This window comes from Odontesthes bonariensis, chromosome 14 (assembly GCF_027942865.1).
Source record: "Odontesthes bonariensis isolate fOdoBon6 chromosome 14, fOdoBon6.hap1, whole genome shotgun sequence".
In the NCBI taxonomy this organism is placed as follows: domain Eukaryota; kingdom Metazoa; phylum Chordata; class Actinopteri; order Atheriniformes; family Atherinopsidae; genus Odontesthes; species Odontesthes bonariensis.
The window spans coordinates 28,028,301-28,055,728 of record NC_134519.1 but is presented as its reverse complement, the minus strand read 5'-3'; the positions used below and the strand labels follow the sequence as shown (position 1 = coordinate 28,055,728).

Here is a 27,428-nt window from a genome sequence, read left to right as displayed (position 1 = left end):
AAGTTGGGATTTTTGAGCATGTTCAGAGCGCCTAGGCCCATTTGATTCTAATTGAGCGAATGCATGCAGGAGTGATTTGAACCCCAACCGCATGATCTGGGTGTGTTAGCTTAATCTAGTGAAGATCATTTTAATATTATCCCGTTTGGACTGACTAATACACGTGTTTTAAATGTCCAGCTTTGGTTGGATATTCAAAATGGTAATTGTAGTCTTAGAATTGACATGAAAATTTAAAAATATTCATTAAAATGATAATACATCTTTCTTTACAAAGCTACAAATTGCACGTTTGAGTTTATACGTAGACAAAAATGACCACAGAAACTTTGGTATAGCAACCTTTATTGAAGGAGCTCGTACAACACTACTGAGGCTATGCACCCCAGCTACAAAAATCTTGAACAAAATGGTCAGAGGCTGATACATTGAGACCAGTAGCACCACAGATGATAGCTAAAGTTCAGCGAGCCTCCAAGCCCCTGATGGCAACAAATCTTGACAAACTCAGTTGTGGGGATCTAAGAGGAATGCGTGTTTTACTGTGTGTGTGTGTGTTTAGGCTCACAAGACCCACAAGGTTTACTTCCCAACTTTCAACCATGACAGATGTTTTGCTACCTAAGTGATGAAGCGCGTGCGTGCATGTGTGTACTTGCTTTTGTGTTTGAAAAAAGTTTCCCTGCTGCACAGATGAAAAAGAACAGGTTTCTGTCATTCTGTTGCTTTGGCATTTGAACGATTGACCCCAGCACATCTGTTTATGGAACAATAGCCCAAAGCTAAACATGCTTGAATATGCTGTACATGCAGTGGGGCTCACACAAAGGGACACCCGCACAGACAGACTCACACATGTTGAGTTAAACTCTTCTCATTAGTGCCAGGTGAAGTGCTGATGGCTTTTATTTGAGAGTCTGTCTGATGTCACATCCTGTTATTCCCGTTGTATTAATGATCTAATAGAGCTTTCAAATGATGCTGAGAGTTTACCTCTCATGTCACGAATGTGTTATCACTTTTCCAATAAACCTTTCCAATAAAACTTCATGGCTGCAAAATTCAAAATGAAACGATAGACCAGTCAGGGACCACCTTTTTGGTTTAAGAGTTATACAGGTGCAGGGAGAAGAGAATGTGTACATTTTTGGTTCACAGCTGTAGTTGTTCGCTTGCTTTTGTATTATTGTGACATAAAACATCCAACACCACTTAAAAGGTCGGTAAGAGCCATACAAAGAGTGCATATCAAATACTTTGATAAGCAGGAACTCCGGTCCTGGACAGATAAGACAGTACAGCTTTAGTGATCTTTAAATCCTCACAAGTTGGAAGAAGTAAACCAAAGCTGAGGGTAATACAGAGAGGCATAGGCACCAAGTAGAAATCAGCACAGGTGAAACCTTGAAATCAGCTTTGAACAGGCCATTGCTGACATCTCTCCAGGACCAAAGTACTCCGTTTTGAATTGGGACGTTTTCTCCCTGAATTTTACCTCAAAAGTAGAGATAGCTCCTGTTTGTGTACTGTCTCATAATTTCTGAATTTAGTCGGTAAACATCAGCACATTCACTGGATTAGGGTAAAACTGGAGGATCCTTGGAGGATGAAGTCAAAGTTAAAGAATTAGATTTGGTCATATTTACATTCGTCTGCCACACAATCATAATTTTGTAACATTTAGTTTTTATTTCTTTAAACATACTTGAACACAGTGTGGTAAATGCGTGAGACTGAGAATATTCAATAGAATGGGATTAAAAATCTAACATGTTTGTCCTGTTGATCGAGGCTCTGCACTTAGGGCAGGGACACCTTGCGGCTGACAGTGTGGTGGAAAACCCCCTGGAGCAGAGAGGGGTAGTCTGAGACATGGAACAGGTTGCGATGACCATCGCTGATGCTGTCTCTCTTCCCCTTGTTCACCAGTATGTTCAGGTTGACTTCGTTGATATGGCTGCCAGCAGAGATGACGAAAATCCGAATTTGCTCATTGTCCAATTCAAGAACACGCTGCTCCAGGGAAGCCCTTGTGACACCCTGAGACCCGCCGTCAGAGAACAGCACCAGCTTCTTCCAAGCTCCCAATGCATCCTTACGTTCACGGAAAGTCTTAATTGCAAAATTAATGGCCTCTAAAAGATTGGTGCTGTCATCTTGGTAGCTTGCTTTTTTGATGCTCGCAGAAAGCAACTTTAAATCATCAGTCAGCTCCACCTCTAGTTTAGGTTTCCTGCTATACTGTGCCACGCCAACTCTGACCCTGGCAACACCCTTTCTCTCTGCTGTCAGGAAACGCTCGGCCATACGTTGAACAAAGGTCTTGGTTATCTCGAAATTGCTGTTGCCCACACTGGAAGAGCTGTCCATCATCATCAAAATATCGGTACTTTCAACGAAAGAGACTGCAACACAAAAACAAACAATAATCTCAATGCATCTGAAACCCTTTTTTTAGAGGGTCTGCAACAGACTGGAGAGACAACAAGGTGCAACACAACTGACAAAGCATTTATGCGATCACTCACACATTTGACAAGAAAACTGCAATACATTATTGCAGTTGCTGATTGTTTTATGTTTTAATCAAACTCTTATTTACTGTGAAAACTATTACTATTGCATTTCTTATTTAAATCAAAATTCAAACAATTAGACCATATTAATTGTGGTGGTACTCCTTTAGTTCTTCTTTCTTTACTGTACCACTTCTAGAGTCAGTCGAAAAACACTCTTTTTCCACGCGAGCGACGAAACATGACAACTTCCTTTGTCCTCTAAAATGTTTACTTAAAAACAACAAAGTGAATGACAAGGTCCGACGCACGGTCAAAAGACTGTTACCTCCACCATGTTCTGACTCGAAGCTTAAGGTACACACAGTCAATTACCATAGTTAAAGCTGCGGTCGGCAACTTTTTTTTTGTCATATTAGCTTGAACTGTCATGGGATTCTGGAAGTAGAATATTAAATAGCTGTTTAGGAAAAATAACAAAATCTGTAGCTCCCTCTGGAGCCTGTAATCATGCTTGCAAAAATCGAGCGCTCCCGGCTGTTTTTAATCAATCAAGTTAGGGCGGATGAATTTTACCAATGTCAATCACAGCTTGTGCACACGCTGCTGACCGTGAGTCTGCCCCAGCTTGTGTGCGCTCACACTGGTGTGAACTCACGTGCACAACCTCGTCCACAGAGGGGGAGGGGTTTGGGGGCGATACGAGCTTGTTAGAGGTTGGGGGAGGGACCTGAAAGTTGTATCAGTTCGAATTTTCCGACTTTAGACTCGCAATTTTGAAAACCTGCCGACTGCAGCTTTAACGTTATATAGTGACGTCACATCAAAGGATTTAGAACATAGAAACGTTTTTTTTTTTAACCTTTTACACATTACTAATTGTGTATTCTATACTAACTAAGCCTATATGAATTACAATGAAATTATCATTGTCTTTAACTTGAATTATTATTGCTTAACTGGCCCTTACATTTATATTTGGTCAAATATTATAAGCTCAGCCAAATGCAACTTAATATTGAAAATAATAATAGACTTACTGGGACATTTGTAGTCTGGGCATGTCTTCTCTAAAAGAGAAAACAACAGGGAAAAAGACAGTTTAATGGGAATTCTTAAAAATATTCAGCAAATGAAATAGTGTGTGCATTTGTGGTGCTGTGTTGTACTTTGACAGATCTGGCCTGTGAGATTTTGTAGGAAACTGTCCTCCAGCAGCCCAGCAAAGGTGTCCATTACAAAGGAAAAGCCTGGTTTGGGGTCATTCGGACACACCATGGAATTAAGCTGCTCTGGGTTGGGCTGACGTCCTGAGTAGTCCTTCACTCCTAAACCACCCACCTAGAGATGAGCATTTTTACATTAGCCAATATGAGCGCATGATATGAACAGTTTCAGTAATGGACAATGTATACAGCACTAACCTGGAGGTCTTTACCACAAAGTATGTTGAGGGGAACCTTGTCCCTGTCAGTGTCGGAGCGGCCATCAGTGAGAACGAGAACAACTTTGTTATCGTGCGTCATTTTTTGGATGGTGTTGCTTAGAGCAAAATCAAGAGCCTCGCCTGTGTATGTGGCCTCAGCCAGCCAGCGCATGTTTCTCACTTCCCTGCACAAGAGCACGCACACACACACACACACATAAGGAAATGTGATTATCAAAATCAAAAGCTGTCTATTAAAACAACTGACATTTAATGACAAAACATAAACTGAAAAAAAAAAGAAAACAGTTTCATGTTAGCTAGTAATCTTTTAATCAACTCTTCAAACAGTTAACTATGAAAGTAAAATCTAAAAAAATAATTTTATGGTTTTAAGCTTTTTATTCATTCAAAGGAAATATTTTCACATTCCATCAAGTAAGGCTGTTCAACTACCTTGAAGATCAAACAAAATCAGCCATAAAACGCAAATTACAACTAATTTCCTTTACGTTTACCCTTCTTGGGGATCCCTAAATAAATTCTTCAACAATTTGAAGACATGCTAGTGTTAAATTAATAGATTGATACCTTTACAATGACTGGGTATAACGTACAGAGCTAGAGAGGAGCGGTAATTAGCCTATCACATTAAATGGAACGGAAGCTAGCGTGACTCTTTCAGCTTAATCACATACTACTCAAGTAAGAGCGTATAGAAAAGAAAAAAAGGAGATAAAAGATGGACCTAACCAAAAGTGACTAAATTGTAACGCTACTTTAACAAGCCAGTATTGTGCTAAAATCTGATCTCACGCATAATCTGACCCCAGTTTCAGGCTAATTTATTCAACAAATTATAAAATTTCCAAATATAATCAGCGGTGTGTTTATTTTATGAAGTCATGTGCTGGACCTTAAAAAGTCACTGTGTTGATAATAAACGTGTTTTTATTTTGAATCTTGTTAAAGATGCGTTTTTTTTTTACTTGCAGTGGATTGATATGTTTAAGATTTGGTTATGAGGATTAGAAATGGGCTGAGATATGATTTTAGTGGCTGAGACGGATTGAGCGTAGAAACACTATTCTGAAGTAAGAATTCAAGGTCTGTGCGTATAAAAGAGAGCCACAGAGCAAGCAAAAAATACAATATGACGTCCTAAGATACTGACTTGTGACGTCAACTTCATATTCTCTATTGGGGTCATATTAAGGAGATTAAAACAGAAGAGCAATTCAAAATTTCAATAAATCAAGTGAGGAGAGTGACTAAAATGTTTCTCTGTGTGCACAATTTTCAGTGCTATGTCCTTAAAGTCCTTCTACCTATTGCTACACTTTGTGTGCTAAAAGAGAAACATTTTCTTGAATGATAAATGAACTACAGTTTCACCCACTCATTATTAACCGTTTGGCACATATCGACTGTGCCACCACTGGTAGCTCGATGTGGTCTCAAAATTCAGACTCCAGTTATGAAATGTCACACTTGTTCTCAATATATTTCCACTAGAACTGGCACTAATCCCAAAAATCTGACTTTATTAGTAATGTTTAAAAAAGAAATTGAAAAAAAATTCCATAACACTTTAACACAAATGGGACGTGCCAAACGCTTGTAATTGTCTGTACTTTTGAACTTCACTGCCACTTTAATCTCCTCACTAATAATGACATTCTTTAATGTCATTCTACTGTAAAGAAAGAAAATGTGTTTTTTTTTTTTTTTTTTGATGGTTAGGACTGGCAAGGTCTCATTCTGTTTGGATAAATACGGCGCTTTCATAAAATTGTGTGAAACGGAGAAACCTTCTGGAAAGAGCTTGCTATTTTTTTCACAGGTTAAGCAGAACACATCTTGCAGCAATCTTTATTACACTGCAATTTATCTCATTGTTGGTAAGGAAGTAAACACAGTAGATATAAAGTCAATACTGAATTCGTTGGACTTCTAACACACCGCTTGTTCTACCATTAAAAATCATGGTGAATAACTACAAAAACTGGGACATCACGACAGCGTCAAAGAAAAAGCCAGAAGTAAAGCATTAAAGCAGGCCGGCAGGATATGTGTGAACTCACTCTTTAAAACTGTTGACGTCGGTGTTTAGAAAGATTGCTTCTTGGGCTTTGGATCCACTGTACTGGACTACACTCATATTGGAATGGCCATCACCAAACTGGAAAGAAAAAAAACACTGCATGGTGAGTGAGTGCTTTGGTTTGGTGTGTCTGCGAGCATGTGTTTTCCTCTGTCAACATTTCTGCGTCCCACCCATCCTGACTAATTACATCCAAACTGGAAGAGGAGAGTCACTGGAGAAACATAAAAGCATGGTCCAAAAGCCAAGACAATATCTTTCATTCACACTTTCTATTTTGAGGTCTGATCTCAAAGTAAGCATTTTGTAACATCTTGGAAAAGAGTTTTGGACAACTGGCTCAAACCACAAAGGTCAAACATCTGTCATCCCACAGAGGCTGGTCAAAGTGGATAAATATGAAAACCCCAAAATCAAAATGCAGTGCAGATAAAAGATAGAAATGACCTGCACTCGGTGGTCTTTAACGAGTCTGTCAATAACTGTGACGATGAAATCTTTGGCAAGAGCAAAGTTGGAGGCACCGATACTCTCTGAGCTGTCCACAATGAAAGCCAGATCCAGAGTTGCACACTTGCACTCTGAAGATACAGAAAACAGACACATAAACAAACCTATAAAAAAAAAAAACGGAACAAAAAACAACTTCAGAGTGGCCACAGAGGGTGAGGAATAATTGAGATAATGACTCCAAACTTACCGCAACAAGCTGGGAAGAGATTACAAGAGGATGAAAAGAAAAACAAAAGTCAAAGTTAATTAACTGAGAGACGAAAAGAAACATAAAAACAACAGAACCTGAGTGACCTGCCTGATTTTCAGCTGCCTATTTGGTTTATAGGCTCTGACTTGGAAGCGGAACAGTGTTTTATCATAGAGCACATTTGGCTTTATTGTTATGAGCGTGCGTTTAATTGTACGCAAAAAAAATTAGGCGTTTAACTTACAGCAGAGCTTCATGATTATATCCAGAATTTCACATTCCTGTGGACAGAGGTGAAGAATACATTACAGTAAGGCAATGCACCGTTACATCACACGGCATTCAAACAAAAAAGATTAGAAATTCCCAGAGTGTTTCAAGCTGCTCTAACACAAACAGAAAAAAAGACCCGACAATCATGATATTCTCCTTTGAAGTCTGAAATGCGATGAGGTTTAGAGCTGAGTAAATTGGATGTGGGGCTTCGGACTGAAAACACAATATCAGTTCCAGATTCAACAGTACCGCAGCCTCTAGAGGGTATTAAGCGGGTGGTGCTTAGTCGATTGGTCCTGGTACTAAAACAAGGGCAAGGGTTCAAATTAGACTGACTGATTACCCCCCCCAAATACTCACATCAGTTCCTGGTGGTCCAGGCGGCCCAGGAGGACCCTGAGGAGAGACAGAGAATGAATTCAAAGAGGACAATGGTTCATGTTTGTCAGTTTAGCAAAAATGTGTCTGGTCTGAGATCAAGACAACAGGGCCAGTCGTTCAAAAGTCTTTGTATTTTAACTGGAATTGGAAAATGGGGGTTTCTTTGGAAAGCCATTTCTACTGCAACTGCAAACCAGATTCCCACAATAACTGAACCCACATCCACGCCCACACATTTGTGTGCACCGCTATCTTTCTGCAACAACAGATGAATCTTCCAAAAGTCCACTGTCACAGGATTTTGTTTTCTCGCTCAGCTGCAGGGGAGCCATCTGTTTTGTTTTTAACAGACATTAAAACTTAGTTTAAGAGCATTCTTTTGTTGACAAAGACGCCAGCATAGCATGCATGTGTGCACACAAGCAAGCACCCAGACACAGTCATTAGAGTGAGAAAGAGAGACACGGCCGTTCATTTTAGAGAAGGGAAGCTTTCCCAAGAACACATGACGTAAACTCTTCATGCGAAAATATGTGGGAGAGACGTGAACCAGAGGAGAAGGAGTGAGAGGAAGATAGGAGAGTGAGGAAGAGGAGAGATCTAAAGCTGGAAAAGTGGGACTGAGTAGAATTTGTATCATGGTTTGCCTGAGAGAAGATGCCTTCAAACACAGTCTTCTAATATCTAGATAAGATCCAATACCACAAGCTTTACTTGCCAGCTGGTGAAAAGAATGGCAAGCACACGATATAGTCAACATACAGAGAGCAAAATTCTCTTTTTTATGTCTTAACGAGCTGTTTGTGTTTTTGCTCTTGAGGGATAAGATTAGCTAATGTTAACAGTTACTGGGTAGCTATGGAAACCCTCCCTGCCTTTAACATGGGTGTGTCTGTGTAGTATCTCACTCATTCAGGTCATGGTAACCCAAAGTGCTTGAAATGAAGGCAGTCCAAAAGAAGCCCAGCATGTTCTCTTCAAGCATTCGATGTAGCCACAGTGACGTCACTTATTGGTTTTCAGACTAACATTTTGAAGCTTCAAGTTTGTTATTATAGAGTCACCACTGTGACACTGTGCAGTTGCATTGGGTAACAGCTTTCTCTGAAGGTGGCCACGCCTTTGGCTAATACATATTCTAAGCACAAAGGTAGTTTAAACAGATAAAATATACAAAAATTTTCTTTGTACAGTTATCACGATCAATAAAATGCGCTACCGTGACCAAAGCTCCTTTTTTTTTTAACCAGACTATAAAAGTTTATCTCTGCTGTAAAGTTGTATTTTATCATAAGGCAACAAACTTACTTATGGAGACATTAAAGAAACATTAAAAAAAAAAGTTTTTACACGTCGACTTAATTTTTGAGTCCCAGAAGTTGCTGCTTGGAAAGGACACAGTGCTGATGGTGATACTGCACATAAAATATCCCACAAAGAGACCAAAACCAATAATTAAACTCATAGGGGTGTGTACCTCTTCCTTGGAAGACTATGTGAAACACATCTGCATTGATAGGGTACAATTCAGTTCAGGCATGATACATTTTTGCACAGAACTTTTTGTTGCTATGTGGTTTAATGCAGTCTGATATATTTTGTTGCCTTTTATTTTTCATTATAAATGACAACAAGCAAATTCTATAAATGTGGTACGTGTTGGCGTTACACAGAAATATTCAGAAATAGCAAATATTCAGAATTTAGTCGATTTGATTTGATGAAATTCAGCTCAGTTCAAATCAATAATACTCTATTAATTCTCAAAGGGAAATCCTTTTGTTTCAGATTAAATCATAGATAAATACCAGGGGTGAAGAGACACCTGACTGAAGGCACTTACTACATTGTGTTGAGGATGTACACTTTTGTCCATTATGTTAACTTCTATGACGTTTTTTTTCTTTTTTTCCAACTCTCGGGGCTCCAGAGAAGTCCCCAGCACAGAGGCAGCACTGTTTATCGGTTTGTTTCATTTCATTCATTCATTCACTGGCTCAAAAATATAGATACATCTTTAATGGGACAGGTAAGAGTATACAATTAACACAGTTTTTAGGTTAAGCAATCAAGATTAGTGTTGCCAATACTGTGTCCAAGCAAATGGTGAAATATGTTCATGACATCCCATTTTATTCCTAAATTAGGCCAATTTAACAGAATATCATGATGTCACAGGTAACTTGAGATAATACTTCATCACACCCAAAAGAGATTTGTGGGAAAGTTAGTCATGAATTACACAGTAGCTCTTCAGTTGTGGCCAAAAAATTCATTCTTCAATGGAACTAAACATTTACACAAGACTTGAAACTCTCCTCAATGTGTTCTTGACATCAATTTCCCATGAATGGGACTGACAGATGGGCAATCTGAAAACATAATATACATAACGCTACGACCGTCACCAGCACGGAGGGCACACAAAGATGCAACTGAGCCATGCTGACGGCTTCCACTTTCATCGCGGCCAAAACAGATGCAACTGTTTATTGCATTAATTGTCATTATGCTGTAAATGATCACTTGAACACCAAATTTGTATCAACCTGCAGATGAAAATAGTTTTCTCAGGTGCTTCAGGACCTTGCACATCAGACTTTAATACAATCTCAGTGACTTTGTCGAATCATCAAAAAGAATCATAGAAATTATAATGGGGTTTTATGGAAATCCTCAAACTGAGGCCATTTTCTACTGGTTTTTACCCAAAAAGTTCAGTTACGCTCTAACTATTTGGAAATGTGAGAATATGTTCTAGTTTTGAGCAAGAAGCCGACTTGGCATGCATACAGAGCAGTCCCACCAATATGTCAACTATCATACAAACCTACAATACAAAAGCACGCATACACACAAAGTAAGGTTCATGGTATTCTTACCGGATTCCCCTCAGACCCTCTGTGACCTTTGGCCCCTTTAGGTCCGGGAGGCCCTGGTTGGTCGTTCTGTGAAAAGAGAGAAAGAATGGAGATAAAACAAAAGCTAACACACTTAGTTTTTTTTTTGTTGTTGTTGTTGTGGTCTTTCTCAAATCAACACAGGTCTATATTTAAACTACAGCCTTGATCTTTATATCCTATTAAGCATGGATGTTGTGATGCTATGCGCTGCTAAAAGGCAGTCGCAGTCTACAGTAATGCACAATAGTTTTTATTGCAACCTCGTGGGCTTTGTGCCATGTACATGTGCTTTATACACAGGGAACACTTCAAATGAGTGGAATCCCCGCTTTCTTTTCTCATCTGTAGGATCATGCAAGTTGTACACAATACATTGGGGGGTTTGACTAAAACCTTTTTACTGACAACATAAGCCATGATCAGATTTCATGAAAACTTTTTCAGGGCCAGCGTTTAACTGTCAGCACCAAACACAGCTTGACTAATGTAATAAACAGAAGAAATTAAGCTAAGCATGTTAAGAGGAGTTGTTTGTAAGACTGAAAATCGCCGCCAAGACTTCTGTAAATATGATCAATTACAAACCAAAGAAGTGAAAAGTGAATTTATGTTATGCTGTGTCTCATGGGGATAAAATTGAAAATTGCATGAAATTGACTGAGAATGTTATGCAGTGAGAAACATAACAGGCTTGCGTTGGGGCCTAAAAATTCTCACAATGTAGAGAATGGAATTTTAGCAATATAGGTCCAACCATTGAAATAAACTATATAAAAAAAACAAATCCATTTCAAGCAGATTCAGAGCAGCTGCAGGGGGGGAAGAAAAGCCAGAACAACTGTGGCTGCTGCACGTTGACTGACAGCTGTTTGCTGTGAGATTATCTCCAGACTACAGAGAATAAAGAGCTCAAAGAAGCATAAAAAGAAACATGGCATTTTGTTCTGCTTGAGAGCAGATACCAAATTCAAGGGTATTACTTTGGATAGCAAAAGTCCTGTTCTTATAGCGTGGCTGTTGTGCTTTTATAGTCATACAACAGTTATAGCTCAACTAGACCAATTAATTGGACTAATAAGTATACAAGTGTACTGAAGCATGTCCAAATCCCAGTTGACTTATGGTATCTGGGACCAAAGCAATTGACACACAATTTACTTGGTGATAAATTAGCAGCACACCAAGCACGGAGTTGGACAGCTCCATACATTCATACGAGGAATACGCATTCCTTTAAAAAAAAAAAGAAAAAAAAAAGAATTTGATGCACACTATCCCTTGCCGTAATATTCTATCGTTACCAGCTTCTCTTCTTATAACTGAGTCAAGGCCCAGCATGGAAACAGCGTACAATTTCAGAAAGATTAACATGTATTTTAATATTCATGTTTTAGTTTGACCAACACAAAGATGAATTGTTAGGGAGAAGGCATTGCTGTAATGCTGCCAACCACCTTGGTTTTGAAGGTGGTGTGTTCATATATATATATATACATATATATATATATATATATATATCCTTCACATGCGGTTCTAGTTACTGCAGATTTTCAACTTCAAACCCTGTGATGTAATGAGTTTGGGCTTCATCAGCTACAGCTACACACACATCCGGACCCCTGATTCTTTGGTGTCATATTCAATGAGTCAATTCATTCCAAAGCATGTTGGATAACACTAAATAGGTAGAAAAGTTGGTCTCCACCTTCACCTTCGCCAACTCACCCCGGTCTAAACCCTCCAGTCCTCTCTGGCCAAAGCAATACTTTTCTCTGAGAGTTTCATACATTTAGAGGACTTTGCTAAGAAGTGTGTTCCTGGATCTTGTGACAGTGTGCTGTTGAGAGACCAACAGGCCTGAAACTAATTAGATTTTTCTGCAGACTGTCAGAATTTTCAGAAGATGTGTGGCTTGTGTAAAATGGATCCATTATTTTTCTCAGATACTGTGGGGGTGAAAGAATCTTCTATTCGAAATAACAGACCCAGAAACGGCCTCTTACCAACTAAAGGAATGTGTCAGGCAGAGAAAGACCCTGTGCCATAAGCCGTTTTCCCATATAAACACCAGAGATGTTCTTGGGAATGTGTAGGCAATTTTGGTTACTTTTAATGCTCCAATGAAAATCTGAGCACATACATTGGCAAGATATAAGACAAAAGCCATGCTGTGGAAATTCCTTTGTTTGCTTACCGTTCCTTTATTTGCCAATAAAAGTGGATGGGGCTCTTTGATAAGCTGTTTAAATTAATACCATGAGTGTTTGACAGCATCCAGTACTGACATGAGAGTTGAACGCAACGAACAGGTAAGCAGAAGAGTATGTACGGTCTTTAGAAAAGGTCAGGACGGCAGTGCATGTGGGAAAATGGCTAAAGACACAGGAGATGCTCTTCTGTGGGCGGACTCATGAACAGTCTCTGTTGACAAAAGCTGGACATTTTAGCTAATTATGAATCAAAACTATTACGACAACTAGTCCACTAAGATTTACTGTCTTAAACTGTGAACAATTTCAAGCGTCATCGATTAGCAATCTAGGTCAATATTTTAGCTTCAAGTAGCTAATGATTTCCTATTTCGCCGTTTGTTTGTCTTTTCTCTTTGGAAACTTTAATTGCCTCCTGTTTATGTTTTTACATGTTTAGTCTCACAGTGTAGAGTTAAAGTGTTACAGCTCACTCGGCAAATGGATGATTTCAGATCAGAACTTCAGCTTTATACTTTCACCACTCCTCTGTGTAAACAAGTGGTGCATTCCATGAACTCTTGAACCCGGTCGTCAAAATCATTCCCAATTTCCCAGTATGAAAAATCTCAAGAGTGGATTCTCAGTATGAAAAGTCTCAGTCTCAACAAGACTGCCCTCTTGCATAAAAACTGCCGATAACCTGGCGACGGCTGCATGTAAAAGTGGAAATATTAAGGAAAAATCCCATTTTGTCTGTAGTTGAGAGCATATATTTGGGTGTCTGAAGTCACTACTAACTCAAAAACCCAGAAACAACACAACTCTGGCACTTTGTTGGGCCCACCAAGATTGAAAATATCCCTCTCCCACTCTACCTCCTCTAAGCCTCGACCACTGAGCCCCACTTGCTCACATCACAAACTGCTAGAATGATGAGGGCAATTTTGCATGGAAATGTTCTGTGGTCAGCTGTGCTGAGGAGCATGCATGCAAAATTTACCCCCAGCCTGTTAATGTTAATATATGTTAAACGCATTAATTAATGATAGACATGCATCACTACAAGGTACACTGTGTTCATCTCCTACTTCATCCAGCCTTGTTACCAAGCATCTGTTTGGGAGTAGTTTCTCAGTCTCTGGCCTTCTAAACAGCCTGGTCTTGGGAGAGGTGTTTCGGTAAGGATGAGGGAAGGGCCACTGTTCTTAAACCAACAAATATTTTGACCAGAGCCTGGAAATTGCGTCTTAGCACTTCTGTCAGTTTGTTTCTCTTATTAAGTCGGTCACACAGTCCAATCTCTTTTTGAGAACAAATTGCTCGTGTGTCTATACGCAAAAATAAAGTGTAATGTGTTATTAACTTCTGTTGCTAATTAGCTAGCCTGGAACAATGAACAATGTTTTATAACTTACAACTGGAACACGGCAAAGTCATTCTGGGCTCCAGTCTCCAACTTTGACGATAATGGAACGTGGCCAAATACCCCTGGTTTGGAATCAATGTTAAGAGATGATTTTGTATGCTTTGGCTCACTTTTACGGACATAATTTACTAATTATACATTTGAAACTGTTTTTGAAATCTTTTCAACAGGTTTACAGAGCAGCTGAGTGATGATGTGGTGGAGGGTTGGTTCGGGAATTGTTCTTTGTGAAACTCAAATGTCAAAGATGAAGCTTCCGCACATTTTTTTTTTTCTAAATGATGTGGTTTCACCTTTAAAGTACTTGTGCCTCTGCAAAAAAATGTTTTCACAAATTTTATGAGCCGTGTCCTGTAGGCTGCTGTCACAGAGGGAAATGACAAAGGGACTTTGGAAAAGGAAAAAATTTCATTTAAATGCAGCTGACTTGAACCAGGGCTTAAAGGGTTAAATCTGGCGATCTCTACGGATACAGATGATTCACACAAACATGCACACACACTCACTCACTCCCTCAATCACTCACTCACTCATGTACACAACCAAAAGTGTAAGGCAGTTCCTTCATCGTTTCAGCTCATTTCCTGGTATCCTTGACAACGACATATACACAGCTGCATCAGCTCAGAACCCTCCTCCCCAATGACAAACACGCACAAACACACACACACACACACACACACACACACACATTGAGTTCAAATGTACAAAGTATTTCCAGCTGCTGAAGAGGAGAAGTGTGGGAGCAAAACTGATAGTTGCAAAAAAAAAAAAAAAAACTATATCCAAAAAGCAAACCGCGACACATTTTAACCAAAGATAAACATGAAAACTTGACAAGTACGATCATCTATTTTTTCAACTGGTAAAATACACAAACAAAAAAAAAAGAAAGTTTATGCGCCCCTAATTCAAGACATGCGACTCAATTCCAGTCAGTAATCTCTGCCAAGAAAAGGACAGAGGCAAGAAAAAAAGATTTTGATCAAAAGGGAGTAGCAACTTGAAATTAGAGGCAGACTCACATCGGCTCCTTGATCTCCAGGCTCTCCATCATCTCCTTTGCTGCCAGGAGGTCCCCTGTTACCCTGAGGGCCACACAGCAAATGTTCAGAGGTCACAGGGGAAAATTATCATGACAATCCATGTTACAATGTTGGCACTTCAAACAGATTATCCACATCCATTGACCATGTCTAAAATTTGTAAAAAAGCAAAAAAGTACTAATTAAGCCCAGAGAATTCCTTTCAATGTAAGGCTGTCTATAGAACGTCAGTGAGCTATAATACTCTGTAAACACTCTATATCCACACCAAATGCATTATTGCTATCAGTCTAATAATAAATATGCATTCCAACATCTGACAAGAGTATATATATATATATATATATATATATATACATATATATATAAATATATATATAAAAAAAAAAAAAGTCCAGCAATTGCTTGATTTTCAAGTTAAAAAAAAGAATTATGGGATATAACCTACCGGCTCACCGGGGTCTCCACGGGCCCCGGGATAACCCTAAAAAACAAACAAAAAAAACAGAAAAACAAGAACATTAAAAACACAGAAATGTTCAGATTATGCCGATAACCATAGCACAAACAGTGGCTTGTATAAGATGCAGAAAACTAAATGCAGCACAAACCTGGAAACCAGGACAGCCTATTGTGCCATTTCCTTGGAGACCATCTGGTCCCTGAAATTAGGAAAAAAGAGAGAATTTTTCAGATCAATCTGTGTGCAAACACATATGCAAACCTCATGGCAGGGCTGATGATGGATGGCACACTGCCTCTCCCCCCTCCATGTCTCTCTGACTCACCCTCGCCCCCATCATGCCTCTGTCTCCTGGAGCTCCTTTGATCCCCCTTGGTCCTTTTGGTCCCTGAGTGACAAAGGAACAGATAAGATCAGAAACATGCAAAAAAATATCAGGTTCTCACTGAAACTGAGTTTGGGTGCACATGGGAGTGAGTACATGTGAACAAAAACTCAGAGTAAAAAACTTTTAACCCCTTGAGCCCTTGGAATTTTCATCACTTGACCAGAGTGACATTTGAAAGATATAAACAGCCTTTTTGACAATGAGTCAGCGAACACCGGCTCTGCTCTAAAAATTGCAAACACAACATTGCCACACCCATATTAGTCAGTGTAGGGCAAAGCTGCATTTTCATTGAATGTTTCAAACTGAGCAAACTTCTAAAAATGGAATCAGGTTTCCTTGTAATATGTAATCCAATCCAGATCTGGAGCAGGGATAAATGGTCAGAGAGTGACATCTATTCCAGGATTTGGCATGCTGCTCCCTTACAGTATCTGATAATGAGCTTACAGTCATTTTAAAAGCTTATTAAAGGTAGCTGTTGATATTTCCAGAAGACAAGAATGATTACAACAACTGCATTTCAGTCTCTGATACAGCTAACGGCCCATTTTTATTGATTTTGGAGCAGAATTCGCAGGGTTGTAGTGCCAAGTAGAAGCTCCTTTGCTTCAGGCATTGTTATCTTAAAAACAACTTAACTTTTTTTCCCTAAATTCTCTCTCTTTGAGCGTTGTCCTCTCCAAACGAGCAAGAAAAGGTCAGCCAAAAACACAAATGCATCAATCTCTCATGTAAAATAAGAATTTCAACTCTGGCAGATAGCGTGTTTTTACTGGATCGCTTGTGGTGATCACATGATTGAACTTTTTTTTTTTAAAGATTTGTGCCCTTATTAAGAAAAGGCGACTCACCTCTGGTCCAGGTGAGCCTTCGTCACCTCTGTGGCCGGAAAGGCCGGCCCTTCCAAGCTCGCCCTGGAAAAAAAACATAAATGAGGCATAGTTACAACAGCAGCATTGCGTACAATAATGAGCCAAAAGACAAGCAACAAGCTGTGATGCTAAACTTTTAACACAAAACCCACAGCAGTAGGATGTTTATGCCGGCACTGTTTAAAAACTGTAGCTCCAACGAGCCCTTTGTGTTGCACCTATAATCACCACTGTGATGTCACAGAAACTGGAATGGACAATCGACATGAGTGAAAATGAGGTATTTTCACAGTGGAAGGCCCAGCATGTCACTTATTCCATGTTTTCAGTTCTTTTCAGTTGCTCGGTATTTACTGAGCACTGATGACGACAGAAAGCAAAAGCACAAAAGAACCATTCAAACTTCTGACATCACGGAGGTTACCACAGCTACTGCATGTATCTTATTATTTTCATTACACTGCCTGGTGACCTATTAAGAAAATCATATTGAGGCTTTGGCTCAAGCAGACGGAGAGAAGAACTGAGTCAGAGGGGAAAGAGTGAGTGCTGGTGTTCCCAGAAGGGAGCAAATGCTGAGAATGAGAAAAGGGAAATGGTGCTGGGAGGAGTGGGCAGCAGCAATACGAGGCAACAGCCAGGTTCGCCTCTGCTGAAGCTTCAGCCTGGCGCGCGCTTCTTCAACGTGAAATATGGACCAACGAGAAAAAATTCCCAACCAAGTAGGGGGAAAAAAGGAGAGAAATGAGGGTGATTCATTCCTACAGATTTTCAAGCAGTGCACGTAGCTCCTGTTTGAGTCTGTTTTCACGTGAGTGTTTGGTTATGTTCGAGTGTGTGTCTGAGTCTCTTACAGGGTCTCCGTTTTCACCAGCTGTGCCCTCCCGCCCTGGTTCCCCGCGTGGTCCTGGCTCCCCCTGGCATGGAAAAGAACAAATGTTGAAACTGACCAAAAGGATTTAAAAAAGTAACAACACACAAGTAAATCAAAAGGAGCGACGTTTTAAATGAAGTTAGATTAATGGGAGTACGTATGGGAGAACATGGAGGCGGATGCTCTACAAACAGCATGAGCTCCCCTAACATCAGTGTGGCTACTGTTGACCCAATACATATGCCAAACTGCATTTCCAATGAATTTCTGAGGAGGAGGAGATGCTGGAATCAGGTGGACCCTGAGGAACAGCAAATTTAGCAAACTTCATCATCATCACTTACTGCGTCTCCTTTTGGACCTCTGTTTCCACGGGAACCTTGCTCCCCCTTCTCTCCGTCTTGTCCCTAAAAGAGATTTGAAATATGTTGACACAGACTTTGGCAGCTCTTGCGCACAAAGACACTAACTTAAAGTCAATATTAATCATATTTACTCTCTCGCCGGGAGTTCCATCTGGCCCAGGTGGTCCCTGAAACACACACACACAAAACATGAAATCAGAAGTTCTATCAAATGCCATGAACTTGATATTTTTGATGTCGTCCAGAAGACTCGTCACCTACATCATCGCCACGCTCTCCTTTGTCTCCGTCGGCTCCCCGAGGACCCCCGTTACCCTGTCACAACACACAGTTAAAAACCTGCCCCTTTCTTATCTTTTGGCTTCCTTCTGTGTTTCTCTCCACTTACTTTAGGACCCTGGGGTCCGTAGTCTCCAGGCCGTCCTGTTTCGCCGTCTCTTCCAGGATCTCCCTGAAAGAAGCCCACAAGGCCTTAAACAAAAAAAAAGAGAACCAAAAGGCAACCTGAGATGTTCATGAGCTCCAGTCTTTATATCTCACTTTTGCTCCTTTGCTCCCATAAGGACCAGGGTCCCCCTTCTGTCCAGCCGGTCCCGCCTTGCCCTGAAACCGCACAACACAGAGACAGTTTCAGAGCGTGATGATAATAAGCTGAAGCCACGACACTCAATCTTGGAGGCTGCAGTACTTGTATGCTCATGTATGCGTGAGTGCTGGAGTTTGTTTACAGAATGACTATATCACTTAATTCAAACAGCCTGACAGAAGAGTATGTAAACAAAGCTGTGATTAAAGAGCAAGGGGCCTCTGTGTGCCTTCCTCTGGGGCTCCAGACGGAGGGCGTGATGTTAATCAGGGGACATTCTCGAAAAAATAGAAATGTGGCTAATCTGTAAAACAAAGAAGCCAGAGCCTCAGGCGGTTACGGAAGGGGCTTGTCTGAGAACAAGACCAGCAAAATATAAAAAGCATGTTCTACGTAGTCATGTCTGATTGGCTGTGCGTTTGCATCCCTTCAGACTTGATCTCAGTGTCATAGCTTGTGAACATCTGATGATTAGTCTGCATCTGGCTGCAATTCAAACCGTCTGCAATCTAGTGGAGGTCGAGTCAAAGCAGTGGGATTATTCTGAGGTTGAAATAAACAAACTCACATCTGATCCACCAGAACCTTTACAGCCGGAAAGCCCGCTGAAACCAGGTTCACCCTAATGAGGGAAAAAAAAAAAGATTTTAATCAAGCAAACACGTTTATCAAGCAAACAACAGAAAGAGCTGCTCTGATAGTGCTATACTTACTTTGTGTCCGTCAATTCCATCCCTGCCCCTTTGCCCTTTGTCGCCCTGAGATGGAGGAACAGATGGAAGGGATAGAAATAAGAGCGTTGGAGTGAGAAGGAAAAACCTTTCAGAAGAAACACCAGTGGAAAAGCATTACGCAGCTCACCTTGAAGCCTTTGTGTCCTCTTTCACCCTACAGAAAAAGCACACACAGAATGAATCCAACAGACTAGAAAACATTCTGAATATTGTTTGAAAATACATACTTTTTTGTAACTGATAATACCTTTTCTCCTCTGGTACCGCGGTCTCCCTGGAAGCAAAAATACAAACATTATTGTCCTAATGATGAGCAGCGTCATGGTCCGACATGAAGTGGGTAAAGCCTGGGTAGAGTCTCACAAGACATCATCGTTGTGGATGTCAAGAGCTTGCACCTAATTAACTTGTTAGAGGGAATGAATATCTCTTGACATTACTCTTGGCCGCTTGCAAAGTAAATGATGCAGGACAAGCATCCAAAAAGACACAATCAGAACTGTTAATTACCTGCATCCTAAGCCCTCACTGTGACCAATATCTAATGTATAGCTCTACATGTATAGCTTAAATGAATAAATTATATTAAGTTACAACAAAAGCTGGATGGACATGGTGCCGGTAACAATTTAACCAGTGCGGTGTCAAAAAATGCTGCAAATCTCAAGTCTACGCTCTTTTCCAATGATATCTATTTAATTAAGGCTTAGGTGCACTCTACCTTCATTCCACTGTAACCAACAGGACCAGGATCACCGATGTTGCCCTGCAACAAAGAGACAAGAATGTTAGATCACCTGCATGACTAATCCAATGGGATGGGTTGACCTCTGCATCTTCTTCAAGTTTGCACCCACCTTGCTACCGGTATCTCCCTTCTCTCCTGGTATCCCTGGTCGACCTGCCTCTCCCTGTGGAGAGGGAAAAGAATATCAATGAGTTCAGTGGGTTTCGGTTGAGGTCTATGTATTTCAGCGTGCCAAATTTTCAAGATAGATATCCCACATTAGTGCCAGAGTCTCCTTCGTCTCCTTTGTCTCCTCCGGGAGGCTGCAGACCAAACAACAAATTAAAGATGCAACTCATCAGGCAACAAAGGACACATGGCATTTGTGATTGCTACAAGTTTAAGAAAAACAAGAATACTTACATTGCAGTCATAGGAGCAACACTGAAAAAAAAAAAGAAAAGAAAAGTTTTAAAGCAGGAAATCTTACTCTGTGTCCCTCTGTTAGAGAACAGCTGGGGTGAACAACATGTCAATCACCTAACATGCAATTTAGACCATGAAGGAGATAGAAAAGTTGCTGAAACACTCCTAATCTCAGCCATCTTAATTAGCTTATTTATGTAGTTATTCAGCTTCCTGCATGTTTCCTCAGTAACAGCTCCTTGTTTGCTGAGTATGTGAGAGTTCAGATATCAGTTGAAGGGTCAGTGACAAGACTGAGCCTGACTGGTCATTTAAACTCCTAAAAAGCTTACATCTAAACATCCTAACTGCAGCACATTTGAGTGAGATTTACTGCACTAAACAGTCAACCTAAGTAGCAACGACATAGACAAAATAAATGTTTTCGTGGAGAAATCTGGGTTATAAACATTTTTAAACTGTTAGATGCAGCTGTAAGACAAACTTTATGTCTTGGCGCACGCTGAATCAGCCAAGTTCATAACAAATGTTTGATTGTTTAGCTGAAAAAAAATGCTGAACAACAACAAAAAAAAATCTTAAAAGAAAGACCTACCACATCCTTTGTCTCGTTTGTCTGAAAAGAAAGGAAATTACAAATTGGTTAGTTTTAAATGCATATTTTTTTTCTTCTGGTATTTATACATTGCAGAGGAGAGGAGAGGAGAGGAGAGGAGAGGAGAGGAGAGGAGAGGAGAGGAGAGGAGAGGAGAGGAGAGGAGAGGAGAGGAGAGGAGAGGAGAGGAGAGGAGAGGAGAGGAGAGGAGAGGAGAGGAGACTTACGATCATATCAATGATGGTTCGGATGGTTTTAGCCTTGGTGGATCTGGATTCGTCTGCAGCAGTAAAGTTCCGTCTGTAAGCCTTGTCTGTGGCAATGATTGACAGCCTGGTTTCCTGGGGAAGCCAAAACCACAAACATCTTTACCTACAGGTCTTAAAGAGGCACCCATGCTGTGCCTTTCTGATCAAAGTGCCTTACTAATCATGTGTGCGTTTGTTGTAAAATCCCACTGAGCTTATGCTGGTGTTGACTTCATGGTATTAAAGGCTGTGAAATCTATTATCCAGCGACTGCGTTCATATTGCTTATCCAAGCATCCTGTTACAGTGGTCGTGCAACATGAAAATGTCCGCTTGCTTTTGGCAGCATGCTCATGTTAGATCCTTAACTGGCTTGCTGAATAATGTCTACATCTGTGTCTTTGTGCTCCAATCACAGTGGAATATGCTTAATTTACACAGTGTCAGCAGAATTGCACAACAGTGTTCTTCTGGTCAAATGGACGTTTGAGAACGTAGAAATCCCTTTATGGCTATGGTGCAAAACTTAATTTCAAAGTTTCAAGTTGATGCTAATTTGGTATCAGCTGGCTGAGTTAGTCACATCATGTGACTGTTCCATCAGTTCATCCACCTGTTATCTATATCTACTTCATCGTGTAGTGGCTTACAGGGAGTTTGAGCCTATGGGGGTAGGATACACCTTGGCCTGTCCATCACCAGGCTGACACGGACACATACAAGACCCCCTCCCATCACCACTGCATTGTTTAACCAAAGGTAAAAACTAGTTTTGTACTGTATTTTTCTTAAACTATAAACTCAACCAAATTTTTGCACTCAAGCCACATCAGGAGGATCTCCTCACAGCCAGTATGGACAGACACAATTTTTTTATTCAGGATTTATCAGCCTTTAAATCATGCACAAAACTAAAATCTGTTAAAAAAAAAAAAACTTGACAAAATGCCCTAAAACGTGGTTTTAAATGTCAAAATATACTCACAATAAATGAAAACCCTTTTAGGTAAAAACATGGTTATAAAGTGTGGGTAATGAAATGTTTAATACTCAAACGCAAGACGTCGGTGACAGTTTGGCTTCTAAGTTGTGGAATTCAATCTGGCAATGTGGATCTTCCTGTGTACTGAGGTAAAAGTGTATATGAGTGTTTATGTGTGCGTTTTGTACCTCCTGGTCAGGTGAGATGGCCACAGCAAACACTTTGACGCCGTGTTGCCTGGCCTCATTAGTAGCTTCCTGCACACCTCCACACGGCTCTTTGTAACCGGTGATTGGATGGCCATCGGTCACTACCACAATGTACTTGTTCTCGTGGTAGTGGGAGCCTCTGCATGCAGGCAGACACACAAACAAAAACTCAGAAATGATTGCTTCTATTGCTTCCATTGCTACTGTGTATGCACGCATGTGCTGTTATTACCCAGTGAGCAGCTCAGCCAGGCCCTCCTTGATGGCGCAGTCTGTGTACGTGCCCTTGCCGATATATGAGATGCCATCGATGGCAACCTTCAGGGCTTGGCGCTCAGTGCGCATGTCACTCAGTTCCTTCACAAGGATGACGTCGTCACTGTAGTGCAGCGCTCCTGAGTTCCATGTCACATTGCGGTCACAGCGGTGGCGCCTGGAAAAGCAGAGGTGTAAAAACAGAATGAACATGCTTGATGGTGCAGACAGGTAAAGTTGTCTTGTTTAGATGTCTAAAGCTTGATAAGTGCAGTTGTATCAATTAAACTAACTGGTATTAGTAAAGTTAATGAATTGATAAAGTGTTACAACATCATGACACTATATGGTACACAGTCAGCATCAGTGATGCAGGGCTTTGTCAGTTACACCAATCAGCATGAACCTTGTGACCAGGTGAAGTGAAAAAATGATCACGTCAACAACACCTGACATGGGTCTGATACATTAAGCAGCAAGTGAAAAGTGTATGTGTTCTGTCCTTGAAGTTGGTTTGTTGGAAGCAGAAAAAAAAAGCACAAGGATTTGAGAAACTTTGACAAAGTCAAATTGGGATGGTCAGACGGTTGATTAGTAGCATCAAAAACAATAGGAGGGGTGGTCTGTAGCGTAGTGGGTACAGCAGACACCCCATGTACAAGAGGCTATAGTCCTCGAGTCCTGCATCAGACAGCCCTTTTCTGCATGTTGTTCCCCCTCTCTCACCCCCCTGCTTCCTGTCTCTCTACACTGTCCTATCTAATAAAGGCATAAAAACCCCCAAAAAACCCCAAAACAATTGTCGGATGTGCACAGTCTGCAGCGGTCGGGACCCACCAAAAGTGGTCCAAGAAAGAAAGCTAAAAATTGCTGAACAAGTTCATCCTGGCTCTGATAGATAAATCACAATTTGTTGGGTACAGGGCTGCGTATCCACCAACGATGGGCACATGAGCATCAGAACTGGATCACAGAGCAAAGGGAGAAGTTGGTCTGGGTTGGTTTATTCCATTTACTTTTACATAATTTGGGAGGCTGGATATGTGTGTGTCATGTATCTGGTACAAGCATGAAACCAGGATGCAGTATGGGAAGAAGGAAAGCTGGCGGGGGCAGTGTGATGCTTTGGGCAAGGCTTACCTAGAAACCTTGACTCCTGTCATTCAGGAGGACGTCACTTTGACATGTACTACCTACCTAAACATTGCTGCTGATCAAATAAGACCCTTAATGGAGCGGTATTCCTTGATGGCAGAGACCTCTTTTCGCACAACGGGCCCTGCCAAACAGCAATCTAATTCCCCAAATCTCCATCTAATTGGGCATCTCTGTGTTGGACAAACTCTGACAGGACTTAAATGATCTACCACTGATGGCTCAGTGCTCAATACCAAAGAGGCCTTGAGAGGCCTAGTAGAGTCCATATGGGCTGTTTTTGGCAGGGAAAAAAAAAAAAGAGCACCCACTCAATATTAGACAGGTGAGCATAATACTATGGCAGAACAGTGTATAATGCACCTGTAACCATATCCAGCAGTGATACCACAGTGTTTCACAGCACACGTGTACATCACTGCAACGTGGTGAGAGGATAAGATGGTCCATGTACACACAACTAAAAAAGATTAGTAAACTTCTTTCATCGCTGCAGATGTTATAAGTGTGTGTGTGTGAGAGAGAGAAGAGAGAGAGAGAGAGAGAGAGAGAGAGAGAGAGAGAGAGAGAGAGAGAGAGAGAGAGAGAGAGAGAGAGAGAGAGTATATTTGTCTTACATTTCCTTGAGTTCATCGATGAAGTTTTTGGTGAATTCTTTGATCTGATCAATATAAAATCTGGGAGGGTTCCGTCTGAGGGCGACACTCTCAGATGTATCCAGCACAAAGAAAAGGTCAACTGGACACTCTGTTTACAAAGCAAGCAAACAAAGATGGCTGTCAACAAAATATTATCCGTCTAAAAATCACAACTGCACCACAACATGTAAATTCTGTCAGTTTAGGCATCAGTATGCCACATTCATGCATACATTGAAGACAGGAGGTATGGCACAGGTTTCACTATTACTGCATTCCTTCCGGCCATCATAATGCACTGGCTTAGAGCATCACAGTGGATGTTAAGGGATTGATATTCCTGATCTATTAAATTCATACAGGTTGACTGACAGGTGACACCTCTGTTGACTGCTGTGACCCCTAACACAGCTGCCTGAGGTTCCAGTTGTACCACCAACTGTTGCATGGCATGGAGCAGGTCTTAAATGCCCCTTCTGCTTTGCTCCTTGGCACAATTATCCATTTGGCAGTGCACATATTAGAATAGTTTACACCCTAAGCCTACTGGCCCACTCACAGGGACCTCACAGAGGCCTGCTCCTGTTGGATTAGCATTCTGTTTTCATCTCATAATTATCATCGCACATTTGCTGCTGATTTCTAAGGCTTCACATACTTGGAAAAGTAGAAAGAAAACCTGTTGACAGTTCAAATCTGATCCTACATTAAACATGACTTCAGTGCATCCAACAGCAGGAAGACAACTTTACATGAAGCAAAATGTCATAAACAGCAATAAGCAGAGTATAGGCTTAAAGCAGTTATTCTCCAGCAAACTTACCCGCAAACTTGGGTATTTGGACCTGCAGTTGCGCTCCAGCCGCGAAAACGCACAGCAGCGTGAGGAGACTTCTGAGTGTCTCCATTACAAAACTGCAAACAAACTACCCTGAAAATCAAATCATACGACACCCTAATCCACAGAAAAATTAATACCGAACCTCCTGGGCCACACCACTACGCAAATTCAGCCAATTTTAGGAGATCCAGCGCTCCGCCGCAGTTTGTCCGAGGCGAGATCCAGAGCGCGCAGAGGAGGACCAGAGCGCACGGCGTGGGAGGAGGAGAAGGGGGAGGAGTTCACAGGATCACTCTGAAGATGATGGTGAGTTGCATTACACAAGGACGCGCACGGGCCAAAAGTTTACACTGAATCCTAGATGCGCACGCTTCCTTAAAGGTGGGAGGGGGAAGTGGGGGAGATGATAAACTGCTGATTGCGTTGGAGGCTTCCGAGAGCACAGATTTGCTTTTTTGTATGATAAAGTATGTGTGTGTAGAAATTGGTCTGAGTTTTATGGTTTCAGAACATGTGTAGTGAGAGCTCACAGATGTTGTTTCCTTTTCCACTCGTGCAGGACAGGTATAAGCCCCTTCCTCACGTAGGGCATGCAGAAATGCAACCCCCCATAGATGCACGCTGAAGTGACTTAATCAGGCTTAATGAAAAGCAGCTGAGGAACATCTTGGAAGCATTTTCTACTCCGTTTCTGTAGAAAAACCTCTAGTTTCTCTGGAAGACAAGAGTAGGCGGAGTTTTCATACATCTGGTTCACTTTGCAGTACAGACCTGACCTGAACATAAAAGCGGAGTGGAGGAGGGTGTACGGCAAGTTTCTTTTTCTTTTTCTTTTTCAAACTCCTTTAAACTGGAAAGCAAGAAGAGACACAGTGCCATCTACTGCTCTTTGTGTGTTAATCTTGGACATCACTCTGGAAAGAATTATGGGGGAGTGTGGAAGGGGGCAGAGAAGCGTGGGGTGTTTGCTTGGCAAGGTGTCGATGGGGGTGGATGTTGCATGGTTGCTGTGGATATACATAGGCCTATGTGTGTGTGTGCGCGCGCATACGCAAAGTGTGGAATGGCAAGGAAGGCCTGGCTTGGACTCAGATTTTCCACTGAGATCACCGACTGAGGGAGGGAAGGAAGGAGAGGAAAGAAGGAAAAGGAGGGATGAGGATGAGAGAAATGGGGACATCTGGTAATGATCTGTATTTATTAGCAGGCTCTCATAGTAAATCTGTTGGATTTTTAGCAGCTGTAGGGCTCTGCATATGGTGCGACGCATTCATTTTGAGACGTCTCCACCTTCATCAGGAAACTATTATTCCATTAAAATCACGAGGAATTAATTTGCGCAGCGGCTGAGTTTGTCAGTTATCAGATAGTTTTATGAATTTCTTAAGAACAGACCCCAAAATGGACTTTGAAAGTGTTGGGAGGTTTGACTCAACTCACCAAGTGATCATTACAAGCCCATGATGTACATACACAAGCAGGCACAGAATGCACACGTGCTCCCCGAAGCCGAGAGGCTCAACATCTTTCCAGATGTTATTCTTTAGAATAACTGCTTTCCAGAAATTCTTTAGAAGGGACTCTGCATGAGTGCAGGGGAGACCATTAATTTCTCTTTTCCAGTGAAACCATGTTTCTCCTCACACATGGAAAAGATTAATCGAATGAGCTTGTTCTTGTGAGTCAATACCTCATTATCCCAGAGTTCCGAGTTAGCAACGACGGTCTGGGAACAGATAATTCACCCTTTTGCTTAGCTAAAGCGGGCTACAGTTGGCATGATAAAAGATAAAATGTGGAAGATTCACTTTATTAGTTCCTTCCGGGGTCAAAACATGAGGTAATTGCAAAATTCCAAACTATGCGAGGAAAGTTAATTACAGGAAATGGGCCAGATTAACCTCTGCTCCAACCACAGAGGATTGAGAAATGTCTGAGCAGACTACGGACTGATGGCGAATGCTGCAAAGTAAATGTTTGACTAAATCAGCACCGCTCAACAGTGAACGCAGGTCAAGTACAGCAGGAAGGGAATGAAAAAGTTACCTACTGCCACCTAGTGAAACCATTTCATCCCACCTGCAAACCTAACAT

At 41.1% G+C, this 27,428-nt stretch overlaps 1 protein-coding gene across 1 annotated transcript; it reads right to left on the bottom strand.

Moving 5' to 3' along the window:
• Window positions 1-328: 328 nt before the first annotated feature.
• col6a1 (collagen, type VI, alpha 1) lies at window positions 329-25,590 on the bottom strand. The gene is made up of 35 exons (XM_075483869.1): window positions 25,317-25,590; window positions 24,473-24,602; window positions 22,678-22,878; window positions 22,425-22,584; window positions 21,234-21,347; window positions 21,007-21,027; window positions 20,409-20,429; window positions 20,264-20,308; window positions 20,116-20,169; window positions 19,980-20,024; window positions 19,506-19,532; window positions 19,386-19,412; window positions 19,238-19,282; window positions 19,093-19,146; window positions 18,479-18,541; window positions 18,327-18,389; window positions 18,200-18,253; window positions 18,070-18,105; window positions 17,918-17,980; window positions 17,554-17,616; window positions 16,679-16,741; window positions 15,762-15,824; window positions 15,585-15,635; window positions 15,422-15,457; window positions 14,953-15,015; window positions 10,289-10,354; window positions 7,386-7,421; window positions 6,994-7,030; window positions 6,747-6,755; window positions 6,494-6,627; window positions 6,027-6,124; window positions 3,941-4,127; window positions 3,686-3,857; window positions 3,557-3,586; window positions 329-2,405 (listed from the first exon to the last, which is right to left on the bottom strand). Exons 1-35 carry the CDS (start codon window positions 25,399-25,401, stop codon window positions 1,801-1,803), a joined length of 3,021 nt encoding a protein of 1,006 aa, XP_075339984.1. The 5' UTR covers window positions 25,402-25,590; the 3' UTR covers window positions 329-1,800.
• Window positions 25,591-27,428: the final 1,838 nt, after the last annotated feature.

Bases quoted from the DNA above. Each gene is read 5' to 3' on its own strand.
- col6a1 (XM_075483869.1), bottom strand. From the start codon at position 25,401: ATGGAGACACTCAGAAGTCTCCTCACGCTGCTGTGCGTTTTCGCGGCT. The intron at 19,413-19,505 runs GTATTATCAGTT...CTTTTTCTGTAG, and splicing joins GCGGTACCAGAGGAGAAAAG to GGTGAAAGAGGACACAAAGG. The intron at 16,742-17,553 runs GTAAGAGACTCA...TTTTTTTTCCAG, and splicing joins CTGGTGAAAACGGAGACCCT to GGCGAGCTTGGAAGGGCCGG.